We start from the raw sequence: 25507 nt of genomic DNA on the forward strand, positions 1-25507 counted from the left end.
GCTTCGTGCCAACCATGGTGGCGCTTCGTAGCTAGTCTGTCAACGTCACTCATATATACGGTGACATCGTACTATACTCTCGCCCCGAGCGCTGATTTTCCATGCCACGGCACTGTTCACTATAAACAAGAAATGGATTCTACTATTATAGAAATAGGTATGTTAAAAATCCCACACAAGCTTATTATAAAACAAATTATAAAAGGGTCGCTGGCAAGAGCGTGTGATAAAAGGGGATCGTGATAGGAATTAGATTGAGAACCACTGGCCTAGAGTAATTTTAACCACATTTCTTATAGTTTCCAAAAGAGTGCTGTCGTTTTACCTATGGTGAATGGGAGGGGGATACATATAAAAGATTGCTAGAAAATGATCGATATTAGATTCATAGTTTTCGGGGTCGCTTAGATAAATAGTGAGACTTTCAATTTCGCTTAAGTCCGATTAAGCTCTCATTAGTAGGAATGGGCACGAACGACTTTTCTTTGAAACTCGACTCGACTCGAAACATACATCTTTGAGGTCTACTCTTGGACTCGGCGCGAAAACTATCTTCCAACTCGACTCGGATTAGAGTCAAGTCGAACCAAAACGAGCCAAATCCTGTGTGTAGTCCTACCTAGACAATACATAGACAATAATTATTCTATCATCAATTATACTACTGTTACTACAAATAATAATAATAATAATAATAATAATAATAATAATTATTATTATTATTATTATTATTATTATTATTATTATTATTATTATTATTATTATTATTATTATTATTATTATTATGACAACACCGTGTACAAACATGAACGATAGATGGTTAGTAAAGGAATACTAAAAGCTAGTTGACTGCCGACGTCGGTAGTCATGAAGTCTATAAGGCAAGGACATCGTTCATTACCCTAAGCTGTAAACGTCGGTGGACTACAGATGGTCAACTATTAACCTCTCGCCAGAAATTGGTGGCCCCGCAGCGACGATCCGTGATGGCCCAAGTTCCATTTTGAAAACTTTACTACCAGCGGCAGAGACGCGATGAAACGCCAACGAACCACAAAATTACTCTCCCAAAATATGTTAAAATGCCTATATGTGTGATTTGTTTATATTTAGGTGAATCAAAAAAACACAAAACAAATACCCCGGGGTGGACGCGAACTATCAATATTACGATTACTAGGCACGTGTTCTTCTGACTTCCCCACGGAAACGATCATAAAATGCTTGGTTGTTGAAGGATAAATCATTGACGTCTTAATTTAGCCAATCAGACAAACCCCTACATCTCGTGTTCTAGGAGGTGATACCGTGAACCGTTTCAGATTTATTGCTTTCTGGTGGAGTACTATCCATGCGCAAAATTTGAGCATAATAGCCGACATGCATCTTCGGTGCCTCTTATCTTTAGTACAATTTTAACCAGAGATGGTGTGGGTCAATGAAAATTTGATCCACGACCCACCATGACCCACTATCACCCACCACCCAAATGACCCATTGGCCCACTCTGACCCATCAACTATCGTGATCCACTCTGATCCACCACCAACTATGAACCACTCTGAACCATTGCAACCAACTCCGACCCACCAAAACCCATCGACATCAACTCTGACCGATGACCCACGTCCTCCTCTCCATTGACTAAAGAGATTACACTTGTAATAAAACAAGACTGTGAAATTATCACTTATCGGAGTTTGAATTTCTACCGTCATTGGCTCAAGCACCTCTTTGTTACAATACTGGTGGATCTGACCTTTACGATATATAATGGCAAAGTGTTTCTCATCTTCCGAATTAAAATGAATTTAAATTTATCATATGTAATTATTTCTTTGTTGCCTTACAGACACATTTCAGTAGAAAATAGGGTGAAATTGAAAAGTTTCGAATCAAGGAAAAGTAGACCAACGTAAAAAAAAGAAAAAAAAAGAAAAAAAGAAAAGAACAAGAGAGAGAGAAACTAATTTTCTATATAATTAAGCCTGCCGTACTAATTGAAAATGCCCATGTAATTAAGTTTAGAATACAAATTTTATGGCCATTTTCTCTAACTTTATTGCTTGATTGCCTTATGCTCGGAACGCTCCATATATTAAACACCAGCTTCAGCAATTATAAATAGAAAGCAGTGGGTATAAAATTCAAAAAGAACTTTAGTTTGCGTTACTCAATTTTTTTCTCAACTAATATCAATCGTTTTTGATTATTTTTACAAATCAACCCACTACCAATTTCCAATATATAGAAAATGCACCCCCGTCCCCCCGCTCATAAAAGACAATTTAAAAAAATGCCAGGGCATATTCTCTTTCGTTTTAATAAAGAGTTATATGCTGAATTTCAGCTTTCAGTTGAACGGCTTGTGAGATACTAAATTTTTCGCAAAAATTCGGACTTCTACTTTCCCTAAGGATATGTATTATAATGAAAGTGACACGCGTACGATAACTTCCCAGTTGGGATTGGAGCCTGATTATATACCAAACGTCAATTCATTTGACTTTGCAATTTGACCGTGATGATTACGCAGACATAGTTACTTTCAATTCTTTATGATACATATCCTTATTTCATATGTTACAGATGATTCAAAAATATTTTCTCAAGCAGTTAGCTTTTCTAGAATCTCACAGGCTGCATCCCAAAATCCAACTCCTACTATCCTATGACAATCCATCCAAAAGTGACTGAACTTTTTTTTAGCAGGAACAAATTACAAAAGAAAAATGGAGATCTTGAAAGTAAAATGTTGAAAAGCTCGATGCCCCCAATAACTACATATTTCTCCGCCCCTTCATTCCGAACTTAAAAATAAAACTTAATTCGAATATGGTTAATTAGTGAATTTATTACAGTTAAATTTCACTCACTACATGCTACAGCTACAACTACGTAACAAAAAATAACAACTGTGAAACATGTTCTGAATTATTTTTAGATTTCTTACGCTATTATTAAACATATTAGAATAGTAAAAGAGGATTGTTCGTGAAATAGTATATTTGCTCATGATTTTTAACTTTTTCATATGGAAAAAATTAAAATATTATTCAAGTTTTAAAATTTGCACTCTGCAAATATGTTGCCCTCTAGGCAATGGGACTAATGTGGACTAATGGGAAATGCTGCACTGTTAGCGGCGCTGAAAACTTACGATTCGATTCTAATATCGATTGATTTCGATATCTTTATGTCGCTACGTAACCACTCTGTGTGCTAATGGGAGCTTAATTGGACTTGAATTGAAAGTAGAGCTATTCACCTAAGCGACCACGAAACTATGGATTCTATACTAATATCGACCCGTTTCTAGCATTTTTGATATGTATCCCGACAGTACTCTTTTTCCAGACTGTAAGAAATATAGTTAAAATTGCTCTAGATATATCAGAATTATGTTGAAACACACACATAAATCCACTTTTATATTCTGTATAAATAGAGAGTGAGCGAGCGAGCGAGCGAGAGAGGGCGACTCAAAGCATCACCACTTCCACATTGCAAAAGCATATATCAGGAATTGAATTGAAAATCTATGTAAAGACTTTCTGCTGTGGCATGCTTCATAAGGACAATTCCAGTCTGCTCACGTGACCTTTGGAGTTCATGAATTTTTTTTGCGAGCGTTCCGACTTAGGATTTTCTGTTTATACCCTCTGTTTATGCATCGAATAACTTTTCAAGAACATAAATGACATTCTGTATTATGAATGTTGAGAATTACTCTCTATATGACAAATAGCTGCAAATAAATACACTACATAACTTATTTATTGCTATTAAACGATTTTCCTAACTTGTATTTAACATTCTCATATATAATACCGACCTACTGTGAAAATTATCTCAGATGTTATATTTTAAACATAATTACTATGTTCTGCAATTATTATGTTTTATATATAAACAACTTATGTATTTTAATGTAATTATTTTATATATTTTTTCATGCATTGCGGAAAATATAATTTAAAAAAATAGTACTGACCCAGACGAGAATCGAACTCACAACCTTATGATTTGAAATCCGATAGCTTACCAATGAGCTAACACAAGGACTTCTAGAACTATCCTTCTAGCGATGTATAACTTATCTCAAGATAATTATGACATTCATATCCATTACAAACGCTGTTTCTGTTCTACTTTGACTTTTATTTTAGTACTCAGGAGAGAATTATGTTCTATTTCTTAACTTTGAGCATTCTTTTACATATGGAAAGATTCTTTAACGTATTTAAATGTTCCATTACGTATAGAGAGCTAAATGACAAACAAGTATGTGCTCATATTAATAAAAGGTTTCGAAATATTGTATCATTAAGTATTTCAATCAATGTTGCTTTTTTTTAACACTTGGTAACAAGTCTTATTATATTTAAAAGAAGAAAAACACATCTGCAAACTTTTTCCCGATTGCAAAGGTGGAGTACTATCCATGCGCGGAGTACTACTTGGAGGTTCGAACCTGGCTTACTTTTTCCCGAAGATACCCGAAGCTGGACTTAGAAAATTTTTGCCTCAAAACACCAATAAAGAATGCGCTCAACCTTTTTGAGACAAGGTGTACATGTGCACAGTTGTGTTATTTATCTGCAGTATATTGTGCTTCTTTGGTGCTTTGCAGTGCATTCACACAGGAGCGTATATTGTTGACTTACTTTTATGTCATCATCATCATAAAAACCATTGTCGATTCGCTGCCGGATGAAGGTCTTTCCAATACTTCTCCACAACTATCTATGGAAGACAGTCCATTATGTTGCACTAAATTTCTTTTTATGCAAAATTTTTAGTCATATTTCTCGGTCATTATTATTCATGTTCAACGTATATTTTTAACCAGGAACGTAGCAAGTCAGGATTTTAGGGGGAAGGAAGGATCCTTGCAATGTTCAGGGAATACACAGACAGTTTCACATGCGACAAACATATGAAAATGAATGCCAACATGCATACAACAATATATACACATCGGATGTTACGAGAGTAGGGGGTCCGGACCCTACGAACAATCCCCTCTATAGTCTACTGTATTTCTTCCATTTCTGTTTCACGGTGTCGTTTACAGGTTGTCTATAATTTGTGGTTTATTACTTGACCATGTATTATTATTGTACTATTACCCTGATGTATTGCTTCTCCGTTTTCCTAAATTATATGACCGTTTATACTTGCCCTTATCCGCCCCTCCTTTGTCATTACGTACTACGCCTCTGCCCTGACTTGTCAGAGCATTGTCAAATGTAATGTCACGTTCTAGTATATATTTAACTGTGGTTCTATGCATATTATTATCGAACTCGGTCCTATTTCGTCTCATTATCCACAATGTGTTTGTGTTGCCCGTGTCCCTACTCCACGGAACGGTTGCGATCGAAGGTTTTTCCCACCTATGGATTTTCTTGTTCACTATCACAAATCGATTGACCATAGTCTCATTTCACATTTCGTATGACACCAGAACAAGGCCCCTTGTAAGTTTCACAAGTAATGTTATACTTCTTGGAAAACACGACTTTATTTCTTTTGAAATTTGGCGATTATATTGTTCGGTTTATAATGTTTACTGCCTAATTTATCGGAAAATATTAGAATTTATGAAAAATATAACCATTAGTTTTGCTACCTAACCTATGTCTAACGGTCGTTAAACAGCCATTTTAACTAGTTTTTCCCACTATATGGGTACTGCATAACTCCACAAAATTTTTAACATAAATTGAATCCAAATCGAATTTCGAAAGTTTTTCTACACAGTTTTGAAAGTTCTATTTTCGTAAATTCAATTCAACTTGTCGAGAGACCGAATAGAACCTCAGGACTTGAATGTGTTTGAAGTACAAGCGACCATCTATCTCACGATTTAACCAAAATTTAAATTCCGATTCACGTGGAAAGCTAAACTAAGGAACACTCTCACTTTGGTTGCCAGAACTAATAACCAGTAGCTTGTAATGAAGGGCTTACTTTGGGTAAGCAATAATAGATAAGGTGGAAGCCATGAGTCTTCATGTCTCCATATGCGAGTGGTTCTATGACACTACCGTAAAATTCTTGACACAGTTGTAGACTCATTAGCAGTTCATTTGCTAATGTTATTACATATCTTTGTATAAGTTTTCTTTGATGTCTTTGAATAATGCATTCACATGTGTTAATATTTATTTTCAAAGAACATCGTTCATCTGATGCACAACTTTGTTGCTTCTCTGTATGACTTCTATTTGATTCGTTTTGACGTTATGTATAAGATAAGTGATTAACATGCGTGTCTTCCGATAAATGTGTCACGACTAGTTGCGATGCTATTTCTAATAAACAGATTGTATATTTGTGGAAGTTCTTTAAACCGAGCAATCCCAGAGACTAACGAGACTCTAAATTGATTAAATTTTCTGTCAGTTGTTGTACGATTACATCACATATTTCACAATAGAGACGTTTACACTGAGTCTTGCAATCCACGTTATCAATGCTATTTGACGTTTTGTTCGTGGCATATTTTAAACCAAAAATTTTGAAATTTACGTGTTTGCTTTGCAAGGCTCCCTGAAGTTTCTTGACTTTTTGTACACAATACCGAAAATTATGTATATCTAGTTATCAGGATTTAGAGTCTGTGGAAAATCATAAATGTTATCTGCAACTGAGAAAATACAACAAATAATTCTAATAGAAAATTGAAATTGAAATTACTCATTGTAATTTACCCAAACAGTTGTGAAATAATCTTGATCCCAATTCTCGTTGGAGCTTGAAATTGTCCAACAAAAATGAAAAGGTCTGTAAGTTCTTTCTTAAGCTCATAAATTCTTTAAACTAGTTAAAAGTTATAATTCAAATGTGTCTTTCAACCACGAAACAGTTTCGTTCGTTTCTGACACAAAGAGCATATGATTTGTTTTGTAAATTTACGGAAGAACACACCATCCCACTCTCTATAACTTAATGATACCTAAGAAAGAACTAGATTCAGTCTATGAGCAAATCAAGGAACAAACAGAGACAGTAAATGTGTGTTTGACCCGATTTTGTAGTGTGTGCAAACGATTCGAAATCATCTTTGCACTATCATCAATTTTTGTGCAACCAAATTTTCTCACATTTATAATCTTTCATGAGATCATTCAAAATAATGTACAAGGCTTCAGATGTCATACTTTAATACTTTATTTAATTTATGAAATCTTTCGTGAAGTTTTCCTTTTGTTGTGACACATCTCTTACTAAAAAAAACGCTGGACCAAACTGGCTAAATCTGTATCGAGTAAGGACGTAGAAATAAACATTGCGCATTAGATTTCTACTGCAGTATGTATTATTGCAATGTTACTCATTCATTCATTTAACACACTTTGGCTAATGGTAGAAAAACAGTGGAAATCGTTCTTTTTCTAATAGTTGAGGGGCATATGTAATTCCGTGGGATTTTGAACGAAGAAATTATATGATTAATGGCGACGGATAGGTAATGAGTTATAGAGTCGTGTACGACCGGCTGTTTTGTCTCAAAGTGTGGCCGAGCCGGTGTATGAGGTCATATTTCTAAGATGGCCGCTAACGCCGACATCGATATCGTTTTAGCGCTACACAGCTAAAACCGATTTTCATGGGAAATAGTGCGTTTTATTTCTTCTGGTTAGTGCATGTGCCCTTTGCATAGATATTTATCAAATAAATAGTTTCACTACTTCAAAAATTAAGAAAACTATCAAAACTGAGGTAAAATTAAATCGCTTTTTCTAACTTCAATGGGCATACCCACTAAACTAGCGAATGGGTTTTAATAAGTGTCTCATTTTTCTCCATGGCAATTATTTATACATATTAAATAAATATTTGACAAATAGATAATTATATTTATTTACAAATGTGAGGTATAAAATGTTAAATCATCGTGCCGATAAATATCTTCAAATTTAACAAAAGTTTTCGATTATAGGGTAATTTATTCTCGTATTATAGTGGACCACTTCCTTATTACTGTTGAAAAAAGATACACATCCAATTAAACAAAAATAAAAATTAGTAAATATGCTGGGTTGTAAAATGAAAACAAATAGTAAAATACTTCCAATAGACAAATAAACTCTTTTTTATTATTACAGAATTGTTTAGAAAGGAAACTAATAATAGAAATACAACTTATGAGTCATTACACTAGGCAACAAATTGAAACTTTTCTTTTTTGTAACTGGAATGAAAGTATATGTTCTTTACTAATTTGGGGTCGCTGAATTCAATAGCATATTTAGAAATTTTCTATACGTCAAATTTCTGAGTTACAGAATATGACCAGTTTCCACATCCCATATAGGATCACTATATACAGCCCATCATGTATTGGGATAGTAAAGTGGTAAATTATTCTTTTCTGCACCGAAAGTGCGAAGACGCACTAGAGAAATTAGTTTTACGAGGCACTTACTTGTTATTGCTGGAAATAAACCTCTGATGATCTTCTTTTGTGTGATTTAGTGTCGGATTCCCTGCACAAAAATTAACAGTAGTTGCCCATCATTAAAGCACCCCATCTGCCTTGGTACCGGCGTTCCATTTGGGACATTTCTTGGTGGAATCGCTCTCCGTGTTCATCACTCACGTCACACAAGTTTGGAGGGAAAAATTCCATGTGAGAATCAAGGAAATGTAGCTTCAATGACATGCGACAGCCTAGAAATTGATAGGTTGCTATCAAATAATCGACCAACTGTAAATATTGAGGACTCCTGTATTTCCCTAGGAAACCGTCACATAACGTAGCAAATGCATTCCATGTAGCGACTTCAAAATGGTTCATTTTATTTCACAACCTGGGTCATGAAGGAATTTCCTTATCTGAGGGTCGGTAAAAATCCCTGCTGCAACCTTTGTTTCACTTAAGTTGGGAAATTTTCCCCTTAAGTACTTGAAAGTTACGCTCTCCTTGTCCAGTGCCTTCACAAATATACTCATTAAACCAAGTTTAATGTGCAGTGGGGAAAGTAAGATTTGGTTAGCATCAATCAGTGGAAGATGTTATATATTTTGCTTACCAACTGTATATTGCTCACGCTTAGGTCAAACCCTTTGTACATAGTGGTTTGCAGTGTCTCAGCTGTTCTACAAACACAAAAAACAACAATACTTTGTGTATCCTCCTTGCAAACAATGGAAGATGGCTACAAGTTTAAGATCAAACACACTTTCCACTTAAAAGAGTTGTATTTTTGGCAGACAACACTTCATCCATAGTTTGATACGACTCTTTCATGCCTACTGCGTGGGCAATGGGTATGGACGGCCACTGATTGCCGTTAAACTCAACTTAGAGGCACTAGAGGCATCAATAAACAGACCACATTCCATTGGGTTATGTTCAATTCCAAGTGTATGGAACAGTCCATTCACATCGCTACATACACACACATTGAATTCTCCATCCGATAGAACTGTGCGACTTCCTTCTCTCGATCCATGTACAGTGAAATACACGTGCCTGGTGCTAAAAGATGCCGCTGTTGTAGCCTAGACCCAAGTATCTGGGCCTAACTTTTTTGTCATATTCAGGTCTCGCACTAAGTCATTAAGTTCAGGTTGCTAAATGAGCAGAAGCAACTGGTCATTTTCAAATTTCCATTCTGATAAAGGATACTTTCTTCTGTTGCTACAATCCTCACTTTCAGTCACTGTGCTTAATGGTGCCGAGGGGATTGGCAAATTTGGCCCGTACGGTACCGGTTTCATTGCTGGCATCACGTCGGCATATACAATAGAATGTTTATTTTTACTGGAATAACCTGAAACGCTAGTCAGACAAAAGTAACAATCCGTTGTGTGGTCCTTCGGTTCGCGCCAAATCATGGGCACTCGGAACTTCATTGCTCGCTTCTTTCCTTTCATCCACTCAGTTAGTGTTACCAAACATGATACACAACACACATGACGTTCCCATGATTTATCTTAATTGCCTAGGAGACAATCAAAGTATGCTTTGTATGCTGGCCGTATCAGTAGCGAAATTTGTTTTTTCTGTGATTTTGGTGTAAACTTACCACACACGTAACAGAAGCAGTTTGGATTTGTAACACAACCGAGTTTACGATTCCGTTCTGTACCCATTGAGTTTCAACTTGACTATATACTTATATCCAAACCACAGGAACAAAATATTCTATTCACAACACGCTGTCCAATACAACTACGTAAAAGAGATGAACTACAGCAACTATACTTCCACCAGGGTAAAAGATAAATAACACAAAGATCACGAGAAACTCTCAACGGTTTATTTGTCACGGGTAAAGATCTAGCCGACTGATATACGCCACATGTTATTCTTTTCTTTTAGTTTAGCAGAGTTGCCAGCAATATAAATAAAAATTTCTTTCGGCCGCAACGTGGCACCGGAAGTGACGTCACGCGTAACTCGAAAATGATACGTGCTGGAAAATTTTTGCGTTACGAATTTGAATTCAGCGCATCGGAATTAGTAAAGAACACATATTGGCACCGCAGTTACAAAATGGCTGTCACATAGTGTTATCTGAATCCTATAGTTGAATTTGATCGTCATTTTCACAGTTGTCACAATGTTCTTCCTCTGCTCGACATTTGTTCAGCTCTGTACATCTAAGTATTTGAACACGGCATTTGTAATGAATACAATTGAAACCACATCGTCCTTTGATACAATCACAACACACCAATTTTAAAATAACTTCTGGAGAGCATGATACGTGACTCATGGTAGGAGAATACTCATTTCACTTCCTTTCCTATCTAAACGTAGATGGTCATGGAGATCCTGTTGTCGAAGATTAGCCCATCGTCACTCCATCACTTTGTAGTGAGTTCTTAAGATGTGTTGGTGTAAAACTGGCTTTGTTGACGGCAAAGTTTCATGTTAGACATGTTTTCCGTAAACAGCCACCACCGGAGCTTACCAATATCTGAAAATTGTTTACCTTGTAAATTTGCGCGACAAATGTACCTTTCTATCAATTTTTCATTTTCACATGTAAAACGTTCCGTGCAGTTTCTGTGGAAGATTCAAAAACTTTCTGCTCTGTCACACCCAGATAGAGAATGAAATCCTAATCACAACACAAGAAACCGTGTTGGTTTAATCCAGCACGCAACAAAAGCATGGAGGTATGATATACGTACGTAAATAGAAAAAAATGAACTTGTGTCAAAAATTTGATCTCAAACTGTGTATTGTAAAAAATACTTGTCACAATATAGAAACTGAATAAGAACAGAGTGACATGATTCACGGAGTATTGACATTTTCGTTTTTGTGCGGGCAAATATTTACTGAAGAATCCTCGTCGATATATACATATCAGAAAATACAAATAACTTTATTTAGAATTGCCACTGAAGTCCATTTTAATATTACAATACATCGCCTTGTTTTGTAATGAGGTGTCGTCCCTGACACACGCACACACACACACACTATATATATATATATATATATATATATACTGTGCGTTCCACGAATAACACTAAGGTCAACCTCCTGAAGAAACCAAGGCATATAGAAAATGAAACCTTTTGGAACCTTCAAGGGACATAAAAGGCAACATTATGCTGAGAAGGAGAATCCCCCACAAGGGGGCTAAAGGGGGTTACTGGGGGTAACTCAAAAATTTTAAATAGCAACCCCCATCTTGTGGTACTTCGTTTGAAAGGTAATCACGAGTAAAGACCACTTGTGAAAATTGTAAGTCGCTAGCATGTCCGTAGCCAGCATGGCGGCCATCCGTAAAGGACGGTAGAAGTGCGTTAAACGAATAACACTAAAGCTCGTCTCCAGAAGAAACGAAGGCACATAGAAACATGAAACCTTTTGGAACCTTCAAGGAACTTAAAAGGCAACATTATGCTGAGAAAAATCCCCCACAAGGGGGGATAAAGGGGTTTACTGGGGGTAACTCAAAAATTTTGAAGAGCAACCCCCATCGTGTGATACCTCGCTGGAAAAGTAATCGCGTATAGAGACCAGACCGTGTCCACAACAAACTCTAAAGTCTAACGTAGGTCTAGTTCGGAACGAATGCACAATACACATACCACACAACTAACACTATAACAGTATTGCAAATACAAAACATGCAAATTGAACTGAAACCGATAGAAAAGAGAGTACCATAATATTATTGAAAAATCTGAACCCTCCGAGGCTCGAACCCCGGACCGCACGTGTACTGAACCAACACTTTACTATTGCACTACTGTCGAACTGCTACTCTTACGGACGAGGAGATGTAGTTCATGACGACGAGTTGCCCGTGGTGGCGCTTTGGTGTTGGACACACGTACTTTAGCAAAGCTACTCTGTTTACTCGTGCACCACTATCAGATGTGCTTTTCCGACCAACAGTGCGCTACATTACAACCCGGAACAGTAGGTCTGAAAGACGTAGACGTGTGTTTGTGCTGGTGCGTTTGACCATCCTACATTGCATACATAATGTGGTCTCTTGAACAGATAATTGAAATTGTGTTACTCTTTGGTGCTACGAATCGTTCGTACAGTGCAACAGCACAGTTGTTCAATGAACAAAATGTGCGCAACCCAATTAGTGTTTCTTCTGTACGCCATTTATTAATCAAATTCTTTATGACAGGCACTGTGACCAATGCCCCAAAGCCTCGAAACCCTAGTGTTGCTACAGAAGAAACACAGATACAAGTGTTGGCGGAGCTGAATGTGCATCCTCAACAGTCCATAACAACTGTGGCTCAAACGTGTGGTGTGTCACGCACAGCGACATACAGAATCTTAAAAAAACATACCTTCCATCCATACAAACTACATATGGTCCAGGAGTTAAGTGAACATGATCCCGATATGCGTATCGAGTTTTGTGAGCAGATGTGTGAGGCATTGGCACGTGGGACCATTGTGCTGACAAACGTGTGTTTCAGCGATAAGAGTACGTTCTACTTGAATGGCAAGGTCAACAGGCATAACTGCCGATATTGGTGTGACACGAACCCTCATGTATTTCGTGACGGCAACACTCAACACCGAGAGTCGCTGAATGTCTTGGCGGGTATCTTAGGTAATCACATAATCGGGCCCCTCTTCATCGATGGAATATTAACGGGTGAGAAGTACCTGGCGCTGTTGCAAGACTTTATTGCACCGTTGATTGTCGAAGCAATGGAAGAGAATCCGCAAGAATTTGGAGAGATTCCGCCCGTTTTTCAGCATGACGGCTGTCCTGCCGATTTTCACCGCCTTGTACGTGACTATTTAGATAGTGAGTTTCCGCGACGATGGATTGGTCGTCGTGGCACCATTGAATGGCCAGCCCGTTCGCCAGACCTTGCTCCACCCAACTTTTTTCTCTGGGGCTATTTGAAGACTATAGTGTTCCGCACGCAGCCGAACAGCATTGCGGAGTTGCGCCAACGCATAGTTGATGCCTGTCATTCTATACCGGTAATGACTTTTACCCGTGTTCGAGAGGAGTTCGTCCAACGTTTACATTACTGCCAGGAAGTGGGCGGTGCACACTTTGAGCATCTCCTGCATTAATGAGGTATGTTCCAAATCATACTATGTTACTCTCTGCTTACAGGTTTGCAATGTTTCTTCGACCGTCCTTTACGGATGGCCGCCATGTTGGCTACGGACATACTAGCGACTTACAATTTTCACAAGTGGTCTTTACTCGTGATTACCTTTCAAACGAGGTACCACACGATGGGGGTTGCTATTTAAAATTTTTGAGTTACCCCCAGTAACCCCCTTTAGCCCCCCTTGTGGGGGATTCTCGTTCTCAGCACAATGTTGCCTTTTATGTCCCTTGAAGGTTCCAGAAGGTTTCATCTTTCTATATGCCTTGGTTTCTTCAGGAGGTGGACCTTAGTGTTATTCGTGGAACGTACTGTATATATATATATATATATATATATATATATATATATATATATATATATATATATATATATATATATATATATATATATATATATATATAATTAGAGTTTACAAATAGGACGTAGGATTACATATAAAGTTTTATATATTTTATATATTGTATAATTAATCTCACTTTCTTTGCTACAGGTTTTTCAATAGATATTGATTACATAAAATTAAAAAAGAAAACTCATTCTGACATCAGGTCAATCGGTCAATGGTATCGGTCGGTATAATCGGTATAAGTATCGGCCAATCGATTATATTTATTTTTTTATAAAATAATATTTAGTTCTTTTCACTTATTCACTTATTTTCATGCTATGTTTCGTTGTTTACTTCCACTCTTTTAATAATCTTTCTTTCTTTATATGATCAAGATTGAACCGTGTATAGCTATACAGTTAAACAACCATCGCTTATTTGAATATATACACATCCAAGGTGAATCTTTAATTGCATTATTTGGCCTATATTCCTACGTGAACGTAACATTCGATAATAAACATAATTCTGAAAAAAAAAAAACACGTAATTGTTTGCTCAATTTATAACAGAAACAGATCCACTCAATAATGTATTTGAATATATGCTAATCAAAAAATTACTTGCTTACCAATTACAGGATACTTTGATAGAGTGCTAGCCTACTATTTTTCTAAAAATCATAATTGCCCTTTTGCTATAAATATGCTGACTCGGTGGCGAAAATGAATTGGAGAGAAAATTTCTCCTAACCTATATAGTTCCACTCGCATACTATTGCTTATTAACACTTCTCAAGAGGATGACTCCTACAAAATTCGAATATTTATAGCCAAAACTTATATTTTGTCAAAAGAGACAAATAAATTTAAAATACTTATAATTATTATAATTACCCAAGAATAATTGTTTCAATGTTTCAATCGAAGAAATACTACATTCAGAAAGCAAAAAAGGTAATCACGGCTAAAACTCTCAAATTTATGTAAGGAATAACTGAATAAACTGTGACGCATATTAAAAATCTAGCAAACTAATCTCCTGAGACCCAAGGGTCAAAAGTCGGTTCCTCAAGCAACCATGACTTTTCTCTTTAGCAAACTGTATGTTTCACCTAAACTCTGACCATATCAACTCTAAATGTTTCTTACCCGTAGGTTATTTCGTGCCAAGTTTGTCTTCTGTTTTTGGTGACGCATATATGAATGGAGGGAAAGGTTGTTGTTGCAGTGACAATAATTTCAACATTTCTACTTTTTTCTGTATTCTGTCACCAAAATTTTAATTCGAAGATTTCCGATCCCTATCGCCTATGATAACATTTGAAAATTTGTAGATATTTGAACTGAATAATTGCTCTAAAATAACAAATGAACTAAACAGCTATATATTAACATTTCCTTTGATTCGTTAGATGTAGATGGCAAACAGTTCCGCATAATAGTGATTCGCAAAGATACATTCTTCCGTGCTTATTCTCAATGACTTGAAGTCACCATTAGAGAATGGACCGCTAAATATTGCTTCCTTGTAGAAATCAATATGAAATACTTAGTGAGAAAAGCTTCCTAAGTGGAAGAAGAGAAGCTAATCCAATGCCAATCAACTGGGTGAAAAGCAGTTGACAATTGAAGAAACCAAACGCATAAATAGGAATGCACACAACAAGACAGGATTCTCTTCTCTTTGATTCGGTTCTGTTTTTATCATTTCTCTTTATTGGTCGAAGCAACACCTGTATATCTACAGCCTATTAAGCTGATAACCCATAATATTTTGACGCTAAAAATATATGAAATTCTGAATAGTATATACGTTTTTCATTTTGTGTTTAAGCTTTAAGATGGACTAAAAAATTGAAATCTGATTATTTTTCGTTGTGGAGCGCTTTACGCCTAGGACACACAAAGGAACAGAATTTCATTCTTCGAGCCAAGGACATCACGAAGGAAGACTATTCACTGACCAAGTACTTCTGCAGAACGGCAGGATATTTTGGATATCTTCAGGGACAGTTGTGTGTGCTTTTACTCATGAACTGTAATTCCAGTTAGAAAACTTTAACAGCAACCAAACTCAGTACCAGTAAGTTTTGCATTGCATAGGCTATTGCTTTAGTACAGGATAAGTAATTACAATGAATAGAGCTCGTTTGTTAAGGAAGATCAATTTGATACATTTAGCAATTAACGGATTTATGTATTCAAATGTTTTAGTTTATTCTATTTCTGACTAACTAGATGATAAAAATTGTCACATATCTTTTACGATTTATTGTTTGCTGTAATGTTTTTTTCAAATAACTACTATATGATGACCAAATTCCACAATTAAATATTGGAATTTGTCTCAAAATGTATTGCAATCTTCTTTCTCTTATAGAGGTTATAATCACATTGATTATGTTTTCCTACTTTTTAGAGATAAAAAAAACTCACAGCAATTTTGTCATATTTTTATCCTACTGACAGAAACTTCACAGGCGCAACACAATTTCGTCTACAAAATTTAATCTGTTACTAAAATTCATCATGACGCTGAAAGTCAGTTCTTGTTTACATTGTCAATAAGATATTTCATTATTTTCTGTTTCTTCTTACAAGTTCGTTGTTAACTGCTGTGATACCATTGGTCAATATAATCACATGTCTCTTTACTCCAATTCTTTTCCTTGAAATATCTAGATTAGCGTCGGGTGATTTTTTATACTTTTTAAATTAAGTAGCAGATATTCGCAAGATTTCATGTCTTGGTGTTATTTTTTCTTATGTGGAGTGAGTGGTTCCGAGTTCGATTCCCGGTGGGGACATTCGGTTGAAAACATGTAACAGCTCTTTGAGGCCAACCATCTTGACAAAGGGTTTTCCTGGATTTTCCTCATTCTTATCACGCAAATGCTGGGATGGTACCTAACATACAGGTTCCAGGCTGCTTTCTTCCTTCCCCCTTCCAAGATTCTGTGCTCGCCGAGGGAAATCGTACCTCATACATGACGGTTTTACGATCATATCGTAGGTAATGTCTAAAAATTTTCTTCATAATTATTTCAATTTGGGGTCAGATAAACCTATAATACTTCCATCTCATAGATACATTTTTCTCGTATTTGGAGATATGTGGTTTGGCGTAACAAAATGAATGACAATGATTGTCGCTTGATGCTGTCTAGTCATCTTGAACCAGCTACAGAAGCAGACCTAGGTTTCTACACTATACATACAAGAGATAATTATGTTATTTTCACTGATCATATGCCTTACATATCTGAAAGGAATGTAGCAAAAGAGATTTAGGGTATCGTGACCTTACAGTTGATTACTCCACGTGCATGCCAATGATTGGATCTGCAGCGTACATCTCAAAATATCAAACAATTCACTTGTAACTGAGTCATTTTATCGGAGGAAGCTTTGTTAGTCCCAAACACCGTTCAACTTAATTCAGACAACAAAAGAGATCTAGTTTGACCCGTTGAAAGAAGAAAAATATCTGTGGTGCATTAAATCATTGTGCAACTAAACGTAAATTGCCCAGTACATACCCCTGTGAGAGGACTTTACAATATTTTTCCTCTACATCTTTCTATAGATGTTATTTCCAAGTTGCAAAGCCATAGACTATTCTGTTGATATTTGATTACATACTTTTATTAAATAATTTCAAGAAAAATGAAATATTGAAATAAACAGGTCTGTTTCTAATGACGCAATGTTTCGTTCATCCTGGGCTCAAATTGAATTTATGATAGTCTCAACGTAACTTTTATAAAGGTATCAGAGCAGGGTTAAGAGTGTCTTACTTCCATCTAAGAAACCAAAATTTACTGTCATTGCTTTCATAAATGTTTACTCATTGAATATAACTTGAAGATGATTTGAATTAAACTATTCTTTTCATGGTCTGTAAATATTTCAGATAACACTGTAATCACCACTTGAGCACACTTTTCTATCTTGAACAAAGGAGAAAAAGTAATATATACTTTCGTTTCTCTTGACAACATGTAAGCCATTCATTACTTTCAAAAAGTTGGATATTAAGTTTTCGAAGTTGGAGTTATGTTAATGTTTGGTGTTGAACTTTAGTAATATTCTCTCTTTCTCCAAACTTTCACCTTTGACTTTTCAACAACAAACTTTTGAGAACAAACGTTTTCATCAACATATTACAAATAGCGCTGTATGTCCTTCTACCAAATTACTGTACTCAGAAGAGAGACCCTTGTTTATGTTCGTGTTCTCGATGCAGTACTAAATGCAAGTTTCTTGATTGCTTACCTTTGATTATAACTCAGCGTAAGTTTCTCTTATAAGGTGCAGAACAGTAATATGGTAATTTAAAAGATAAGCTGAGTTTAGCACTCATATAGGCAACATACCATACTTAGGATTACCCACTTAATATAACGTATATATATAAGAATTAATGAATAAAAGGGGTGATATTTGTTTATAACACGGATTATAATAAAACTGAATTTGTAGCTATGCTCCATAACTGAGGCGATTGCTGGATTCTACATAAGGAAAAGAGCTAATATGATCGCATATGATCTCCCTAAGCAATCAACAAATACTAAGGACGCATTCGAAAACTAAAGCAACTCAGAATAGCATACTTTTACGCTACTAGTGGGTTAAATAACACGAATTTCTGGCTGAACTGTGTGGATGTTGCTGTGAGGTTAGTTACAAATACTTTAACTTGTGGTTTAAAATTCTGTATTAATTTTGCAACATCCTGATACAATAAAACCACAACCATGTCCTAAAGAGTTGTAAGAACTGATTGTAAGTTTGCAATTTTTATTGCTTCTCTGAACGGAGATATACTCTTTTCTCACTCCCCAATTTGAAATACTACATGGGCAAAATACAGGACTGTATTTATACCTAGGTACTATAGACTAAATTTCAAAATAATATAACAATGCTAAAATAATGCTACCCACCTTGCAAAAAAGGAAGAAAATATCGCATTCATGACAAGGACTAGGAAAGCAATTTTGCTTTGCTGGGCGATTGTGAATACGTACCACTTAAAGTACCAGCAATACTAGATTTCTATGTTTTGATGCTTCGTTCTTTAATATGTAACACGTTAGCTAGGAATTGCAAGCTCGAACTTCTAGTTCATTTACTCATATTGAGATATCAGAGTTTTCTGTATTAGTTCAAAAATGTTCTACTGTATACTATTAGAATTAAGTAGATACAAAATAGTAACAATAATTGTAACTTACTCTAACTTCTTTTTCTCCTTCTTTGATTCCTGGCTTACCGGATGATTTGACACTTCTATCCCATACGAGCCATTATTTTTGTCTTCTGGTAACAATGCCCTTAATATAGCATTGTTAATTGCACTCATATATGATGCAGACGATGCCCAACCTTTATTGTTGAAATAAATCTAAAAGGATTAGAAATGTAAATTTTTTCAGTCCAAATCTTTCTAAACCAATATGTAAATCTCTCTACTCCAAAGCTCATGAGATATACCATTTTTCAGAACTTTTGTTGATTATTCTATACTCCGTGAAAAACTTTATCTAATTAATTAAAATATAGATTTGTTTGCTTTATTCTATCTTTTAAATACAAAAATACAATATTTCTTGTAATAGAAAACATCAAATTAAAAACTTATATTTAATAAATATTTATGGATAAATTTTATATGTAGAACATCCGTCGTGTTGTCTATACTTTTTCATTTCCTTTTCGAGTGCATATCAATAAGATATTTCGTAATAAATTGATGTTAGTACATCGAATATGAGACGTAAAAGAATCTGCAGCAGAAAAAGAAACGAAAAAATTTCCATATTTGGTTTACAAATTATTTGAAAAATGAAACAAACGTTCCCTAAAGTCTCATGTGAGCACATCTTTAAAATGGCGGCCAAAAATGATAAGCTTCGGCAGACATTGTGTACATTTTAAGATTTAACCTTTTTGCTCGAAAAGAATTTGAAATATTTAAATTGAATAAAATATTTTATTTGTTCTTCATACCGTCTTCTATAACTTTTGATAATACTTTGATATAACTTTTGATATAACTTCTGAGAGCATTTCACACAAAGCACAGTCCTTTTTAATAAATAAATATTAATTACTTTTGAACATCATTCTTTGAGATTGATTGCATTGTAACTCCCAAAGTGTTAAAGTTCACAAAAAAAACTGTTAATCGTAATTGTAAACTGAATGCGTACAGTTTAAGAAGATTAATTCAAACTGAATTAAAACTCACTGATGAATTCAAGTTTAATAACGTATGATACAGGACGGTTCTTATTAACCAACTACCAGCAGCTACTGTTCCAATACTGTCACAGCAGAGGGAATCGCATGAAATTTTACAGACTAAGCCATGTCATGAAATGATGCATTTTACTTTTAATGAGACTCAATGCCAATATAAAGGAAATAGAACTGTAACCCACATATAGAAATTGTAACTAAATTATGCCATCGGATACATTGCGTAATGCTTTGAATTAACGCTAAATTTACTTTTTAGGTTTCGATAATCGATATAGCATTTGCAATTAAGCTATGCAGTTTTTGCGTTCTGTTGCTGTACGCAGAATTTTGTTATCTAGTACGGAATGGATCCTTACATTATTATTTTTTTTTCGAAAAAAAGGCATCTTATCTACATCGCATGTACGAATATTGCGAGTGATCTTATCATGTAGTTTTTGATCAGGTTTCTACTAATTATATTTTAAATAGTTACTGCCGAGCAAGTTTATGGTGAATGTCAACGTTAAGCCAATACCAGAAGAATACCCACAGAATTACTGGGCTTATTTCCCTAATATGAACCATGATGAGATGACAACATTGTGCCTACAAAGTTTGGTAACGGTATGGCATGTATTGGGATCCTCATAAACTAGTTCTAAGTTTGAGGAAATTCGTACTCGTGAACGCTGAACATGGACACTTCACTCCAGAAAAAATCAACGTACGAAACATTTATCAAATCTTATTCAGTCTTTTCTTATCATGAAATTATAAATATTGTCTTCAGAATCCTAACAATTCTCTCTAAACATTGATTTACATATACACGAAGTAAACGTGAAAAAAATTCAGTTGATATGTCCGAACAGCATGCATCATGACAAAGCCAAAATTTCGTGGTTCGCGTCTGCGTCTGCGTTTATTTCTCTTCTTTCAGTAAAATTACGATATAAGTAAATATATATATATATATATATATACTAGCAGCGTTCACCCCGCTTCGCTGCGGTCACCCCGGAACGCAATAAACTTTGTTACTTAGATAATTTTTACTTTTTCGCTTTCAAGTGATATGATAAAAACCATAGAAGATTGCAGTAAATGTTAACATTATATCGCCTGTCATTTATGTTAACCCGCCCCGCTTCGCTGCGGTCACCCCGGAACGCAATAAACTTTGTTACTTAGATATTTTTTACTTTTTCGCTTTCAAGTGATATGATAAAAACCATAGTAGATTGCAGTAAATGTTAACATTATATCGCCTGTCATTTATGTTAACCCGCCGAGTGACACGGTCATGCGGGTTGCATATAAATACGTTTATTTTTACCTATGATGAACTAACAAAGGATTTGTACGTTATGGACACGTGAATGGTCAATTATCTCAAGACACTGGTAATTAAAAATTAAAGTGATATGATAAAAACCATCTAGGGTCCAAATCCTAATAACCCCCCAAAAATGAAAGAAATTGGTTCAGCCGTATTAGCGTGATGAGGGAACAAAGGATTTGTGCGTTCTCTTTTATATATAAGATATATATATATATATATATATATATATATATATATATATATATATATATATATATATATATAACAACTGACAGCAATACGTGAAACAAGTCAGATAAAATACAACAATGAAATAGTGATGAAGTGACATCATATACAAAAACCAACAACTCACTTCATATAAATACGGGTCGCGGTGGCAACAGACACAGGCAGAGAAGAGAGACTCACAGAGAAGAATTCTACGCTGAAGATGCTTTGTTGTATTAGAAGACGCCGTGACACACCGGGAAACCTTGCGGTGTTAACGAAGGTGTGGTCTGCAGCAAGACACCAGAGACATAAGTGAAAAGAAACAGAATAGTCTTTTGAGATAATTCTGTGCTTAAAGAGAAGAGTTCGTGAATAATAAAATTGATCTCACAACACTTAACACTCACCGCTTCCTGAGGAAATAGGCATTGTTTTCCGTCGGCTTGACCCCCTATTGTGGACCAAGATTCGCACTGGCCATATAGGTTGTACAGCCCTTGGCGACAGTCGGCTGACGGGAACGCAATACTATCTCTTTGGGATAGCATTAGCGAAGCATACACACGCAGTTAAAGTTACCTACCCTTAGTACATCTGGCCCTTGAAGGACCATTCCCAGCTACCTCATTTACAAGCTCAATTTCCGGCCCTGTTTAGAGCCATGCCACGGGCACAGAAGACGCCTGCCAGGAAGGTAGCAGATGAGGTGGGAGCAGCTAGAAAACACAACCAGAGAAAGCAACACGAACCAAGAAGACAAACCTATGCCGCTGAAGAAGACAGCAGAGGTGAAGCGAAGGAGTTGCAAGAGCAGATCGTGAGCACAATGCTAGACGCCGATGCATTGCTGGCGCTGTCAGTGCCACCGGTGCTCATCCAAAATGTTAGCAGCAGATTTTCCAAACAAGACGTGAGTGCCATTATAGAAGAGAGGATGGATCCCAGGGAATTCAGTGCAGTTGACGAGAAGGACTACTTTGGAGTATACTTCAAGTCAGCAGCAGCGAGATAAATCTTTCTCAAAATCTTCAGGGCAGCTGAATTTGGTTCCCGTGCTATCTTCTATGAGAGAGGAAAGAGATGCCAAGATGACGGGGTGTCGCTGACACCTATCACACCAAACCAGCACCGCAACACACAAGGGAGAGACCAGGGTTCTGGGCCTTATGAGGACCATCATCCCACAGCTCCAGAGCTATCACAAGAAGGACTGAACGTAAACAACCAAGCACCTTCCCAACCAGAAGTCTCATGTGAGAAATCCGATAAAGAAGATCACTTCCAGGTAGTTCAACGCAGAGGAAGAAAGAAGAAAAATCCAGAAGAGAAGACAACAGAAGCCGTGGCAAAAATCTCACACAGGAAGGAACCAAAGTCTCAGAAGAGAAAACCAAACACACACAGGTGGAAACCAGTCACATACAGGTGAAAACCAAACCAACTAAGGTGGGAAACGAGACATAAGCAAAAACCAAAAAATCAGCCCCTTCTCAGGACCAAAACAAAACTTCAACTACCAATCAGCAGCCCACAACTAGCAGCCTGCCAGGAGCCAGCCAAGATGGAGGGAAGAACCAAACACCAGAAACTAACCAGAGGAAGAAGAAACTACACATGTTCACGTGTGTAATTAAAGGCTTTCCCACAACCAAGGATCTGAAAAACCTACAAGAAGAACTACAGAAGCAAAACATACAGTTTAACAAGCTGAACAGGATTCAATCAAAAGATGGCCCAACTCCACTAGTGAGATTGTTCACAACAAGCCCAGAAGACGTCAACAAGCTCATTACACAAGGCCTACAGACAGAATCAAAGACTTACAGAGTAGAACAATCAAGAAGCCAACCTCGACCATTACCCTGTTGGAATTGTTACGCATATGGGCACCGGAAGTTTCAATGTACCAGCGAGAGAGTGTGCCACAGGTGTGGCCAAACGCACAAAGACCCATGTAACTTGGCAGTAAACAGGAACTTCTGTGCTACATGCAAAATAACTGGCCACAGAACAGGAAGTAGTGAATGTCCCATGAGACCGAAGACTTCAACTCAAATGACGAAGCCAAAACTTATCACAGAAGAAAACTTTACGAAAACAGGCCCTTATCAGGGACAGACGAAAACAACAAACCATCAAGCAGAGAAAGATGTCCTACAAAGACAAGACGATACCCACAACTACATAACATCTGAAGCAATAGACGAAGCTATTAATAGAGCGACGCAACAAATAGTAACGTGGGTTACTTCAATATTAACGTTGACGACACCACCAGCGAACAGACCCAGACTCACCGATGCAATAGCTACAGCAACAAAAAAGATCTTCCACTTGACAATAAACACCATATCAACAACAACCGGCGAACTGTATGTTACCAAACCTCAGATAGCCACTAGAAGCATACCGAACGGGGGAAGCAGCGCCAAGTCCAAACCGACAGAGGGAAGAGAGTGACGTTGATAAGTTGCGACCACCGAAAACCTATGACGAACAAGCGAGGCAAAGGACAGATTTGCATGCTTAAAAATAACACAATGCCCCACTAACTAATCTTATCCACCAAACTACAGACAATTAACAATTTAGATTATCACACACCCAACTTTAAAAGTTAGAATTAATACAGACAGTAAATTATGCTTTTACATGGGTTTTTCCACCCCTTCTTAGTGTGGTTTACCATGTAAATAACTTGAGCATGTGCATGACTGATAAAGGGGGTTTTCCTGGACTCCATGTGTTTCCGGGTTTTTCCTCCTACTACCCAAGCCAATGGTGAGGTGAAAAATTCTTCACGCTCTTTCCTATCTTCTATTTTACTCTTCTTTCTTTCTCTAACATACACTGTCCGGTAAATGTCTAAGGATAAAAACCGCGACGCGACACAACATTCGACATGCTGCTTTAGATTTCTAACTTCATGTAGGAGGTGCACGTAGACATAGGTTGGTGCATCACTCAAGGGGGCGAGCTTTCTTGCTAAGGGGCCCTCTTTATTCTCTAATTTATTTCCGTATTTCAGTGGTAGAGCGTTCACCTCTGGTGCTACGGGTCCCGGGTTCGATCCCAGCCTCCGCCAAGTGAACTTTGTGGTGGACAAACACCGTGTGCGTGGGTTTTCTCGAGGTTCCCGTTTCCTTCCACTTTCTTCATTCCACCATTTCATTCATTACTCATCTTCACCGTCTCCTTTAGCCTAACCGGCATAACCGTGGGACGTAAAACTGAAAGATTTTATTTCATTTTCACTTCATATAAAAATATCGCTTGTACAAAACAATAGCTGTCAGCATTCGTCAGTAGTTTGAATTTTGATTAATTCTATGTTAAGAAATTTATACCGTTGAATGGTTGCCGTATTCCGTGAAAAATATCAATTCTTTATTGGTGTGCATTGCAAAATCCTTTAATTGAAGTGAAACGTAATTTTATACAGGCTAATGAAACTTCACACTAATAAATAATGGCTTTCTATTAAACAGATATTTATTATTGAGCAAGTATATTGCAATGGTTTTGAATTATATATGTGATTTAAATAATGAGTTACGTGCTAAAAGGTACGGTAGTAGGAAAACAGAGGAAGGTAAGAAACAGGCTACAATTCATGGACGAAGAAGCTACGGTGTATGAAGCTTCTCGGTTTCGGCAAGTGATCCACCAATAATAGCAAAATGTATATGACGATCATCATCATGATATGATTTAAGGGTTTCGAAGGATTATCGTCACAGAAAGAAAAACATATTACTGAATTTTGTCATAGATATAGCCAAT

At 36.5% G+C, this 25507-nt stretch overlaps 1 protein-coding gene across 2 annotated transcripts in view; it reads right to left on the bottom strand.

Moving 5' to 3' along the window:
* LOC145662607 (phospholipid-transporting ATPase ABCA1-like) overlaps positions 1 to 25507 on the bottom strand; it is a 1231974-nt gene that overhangs the window by 230914 nt on the left and 975553 nt on the right. For both annotated transcript variants that reach the window (XM_081728328.1, XM_081728326.1), the window contains one exon: positions 19158 to 19327. In XM_081728328.1, the coding sequence (XP_081584454.1) occupies positions 19158 to 19327 (170 nt within the window). The remainder of the gene's footprint in view (positions 1 to 19157; positions 19328 to 25507) is intronic.

The sequence above is a fragment of the Thermobia domestica genome, chromosome 10, assembly GCF_964235325.1.
Source record: "Thermobia domestica chromosome 10, izTheDome1.hap1.1, whole genome shotgun sequence".
In the NCBI taxonomy this organism is placed as follows: Eukaryota; Metazoa; Arthropoda; class Insecta; order Zygentoma; family Lepismatidae; genus Thermobia; species Thermobia domestica.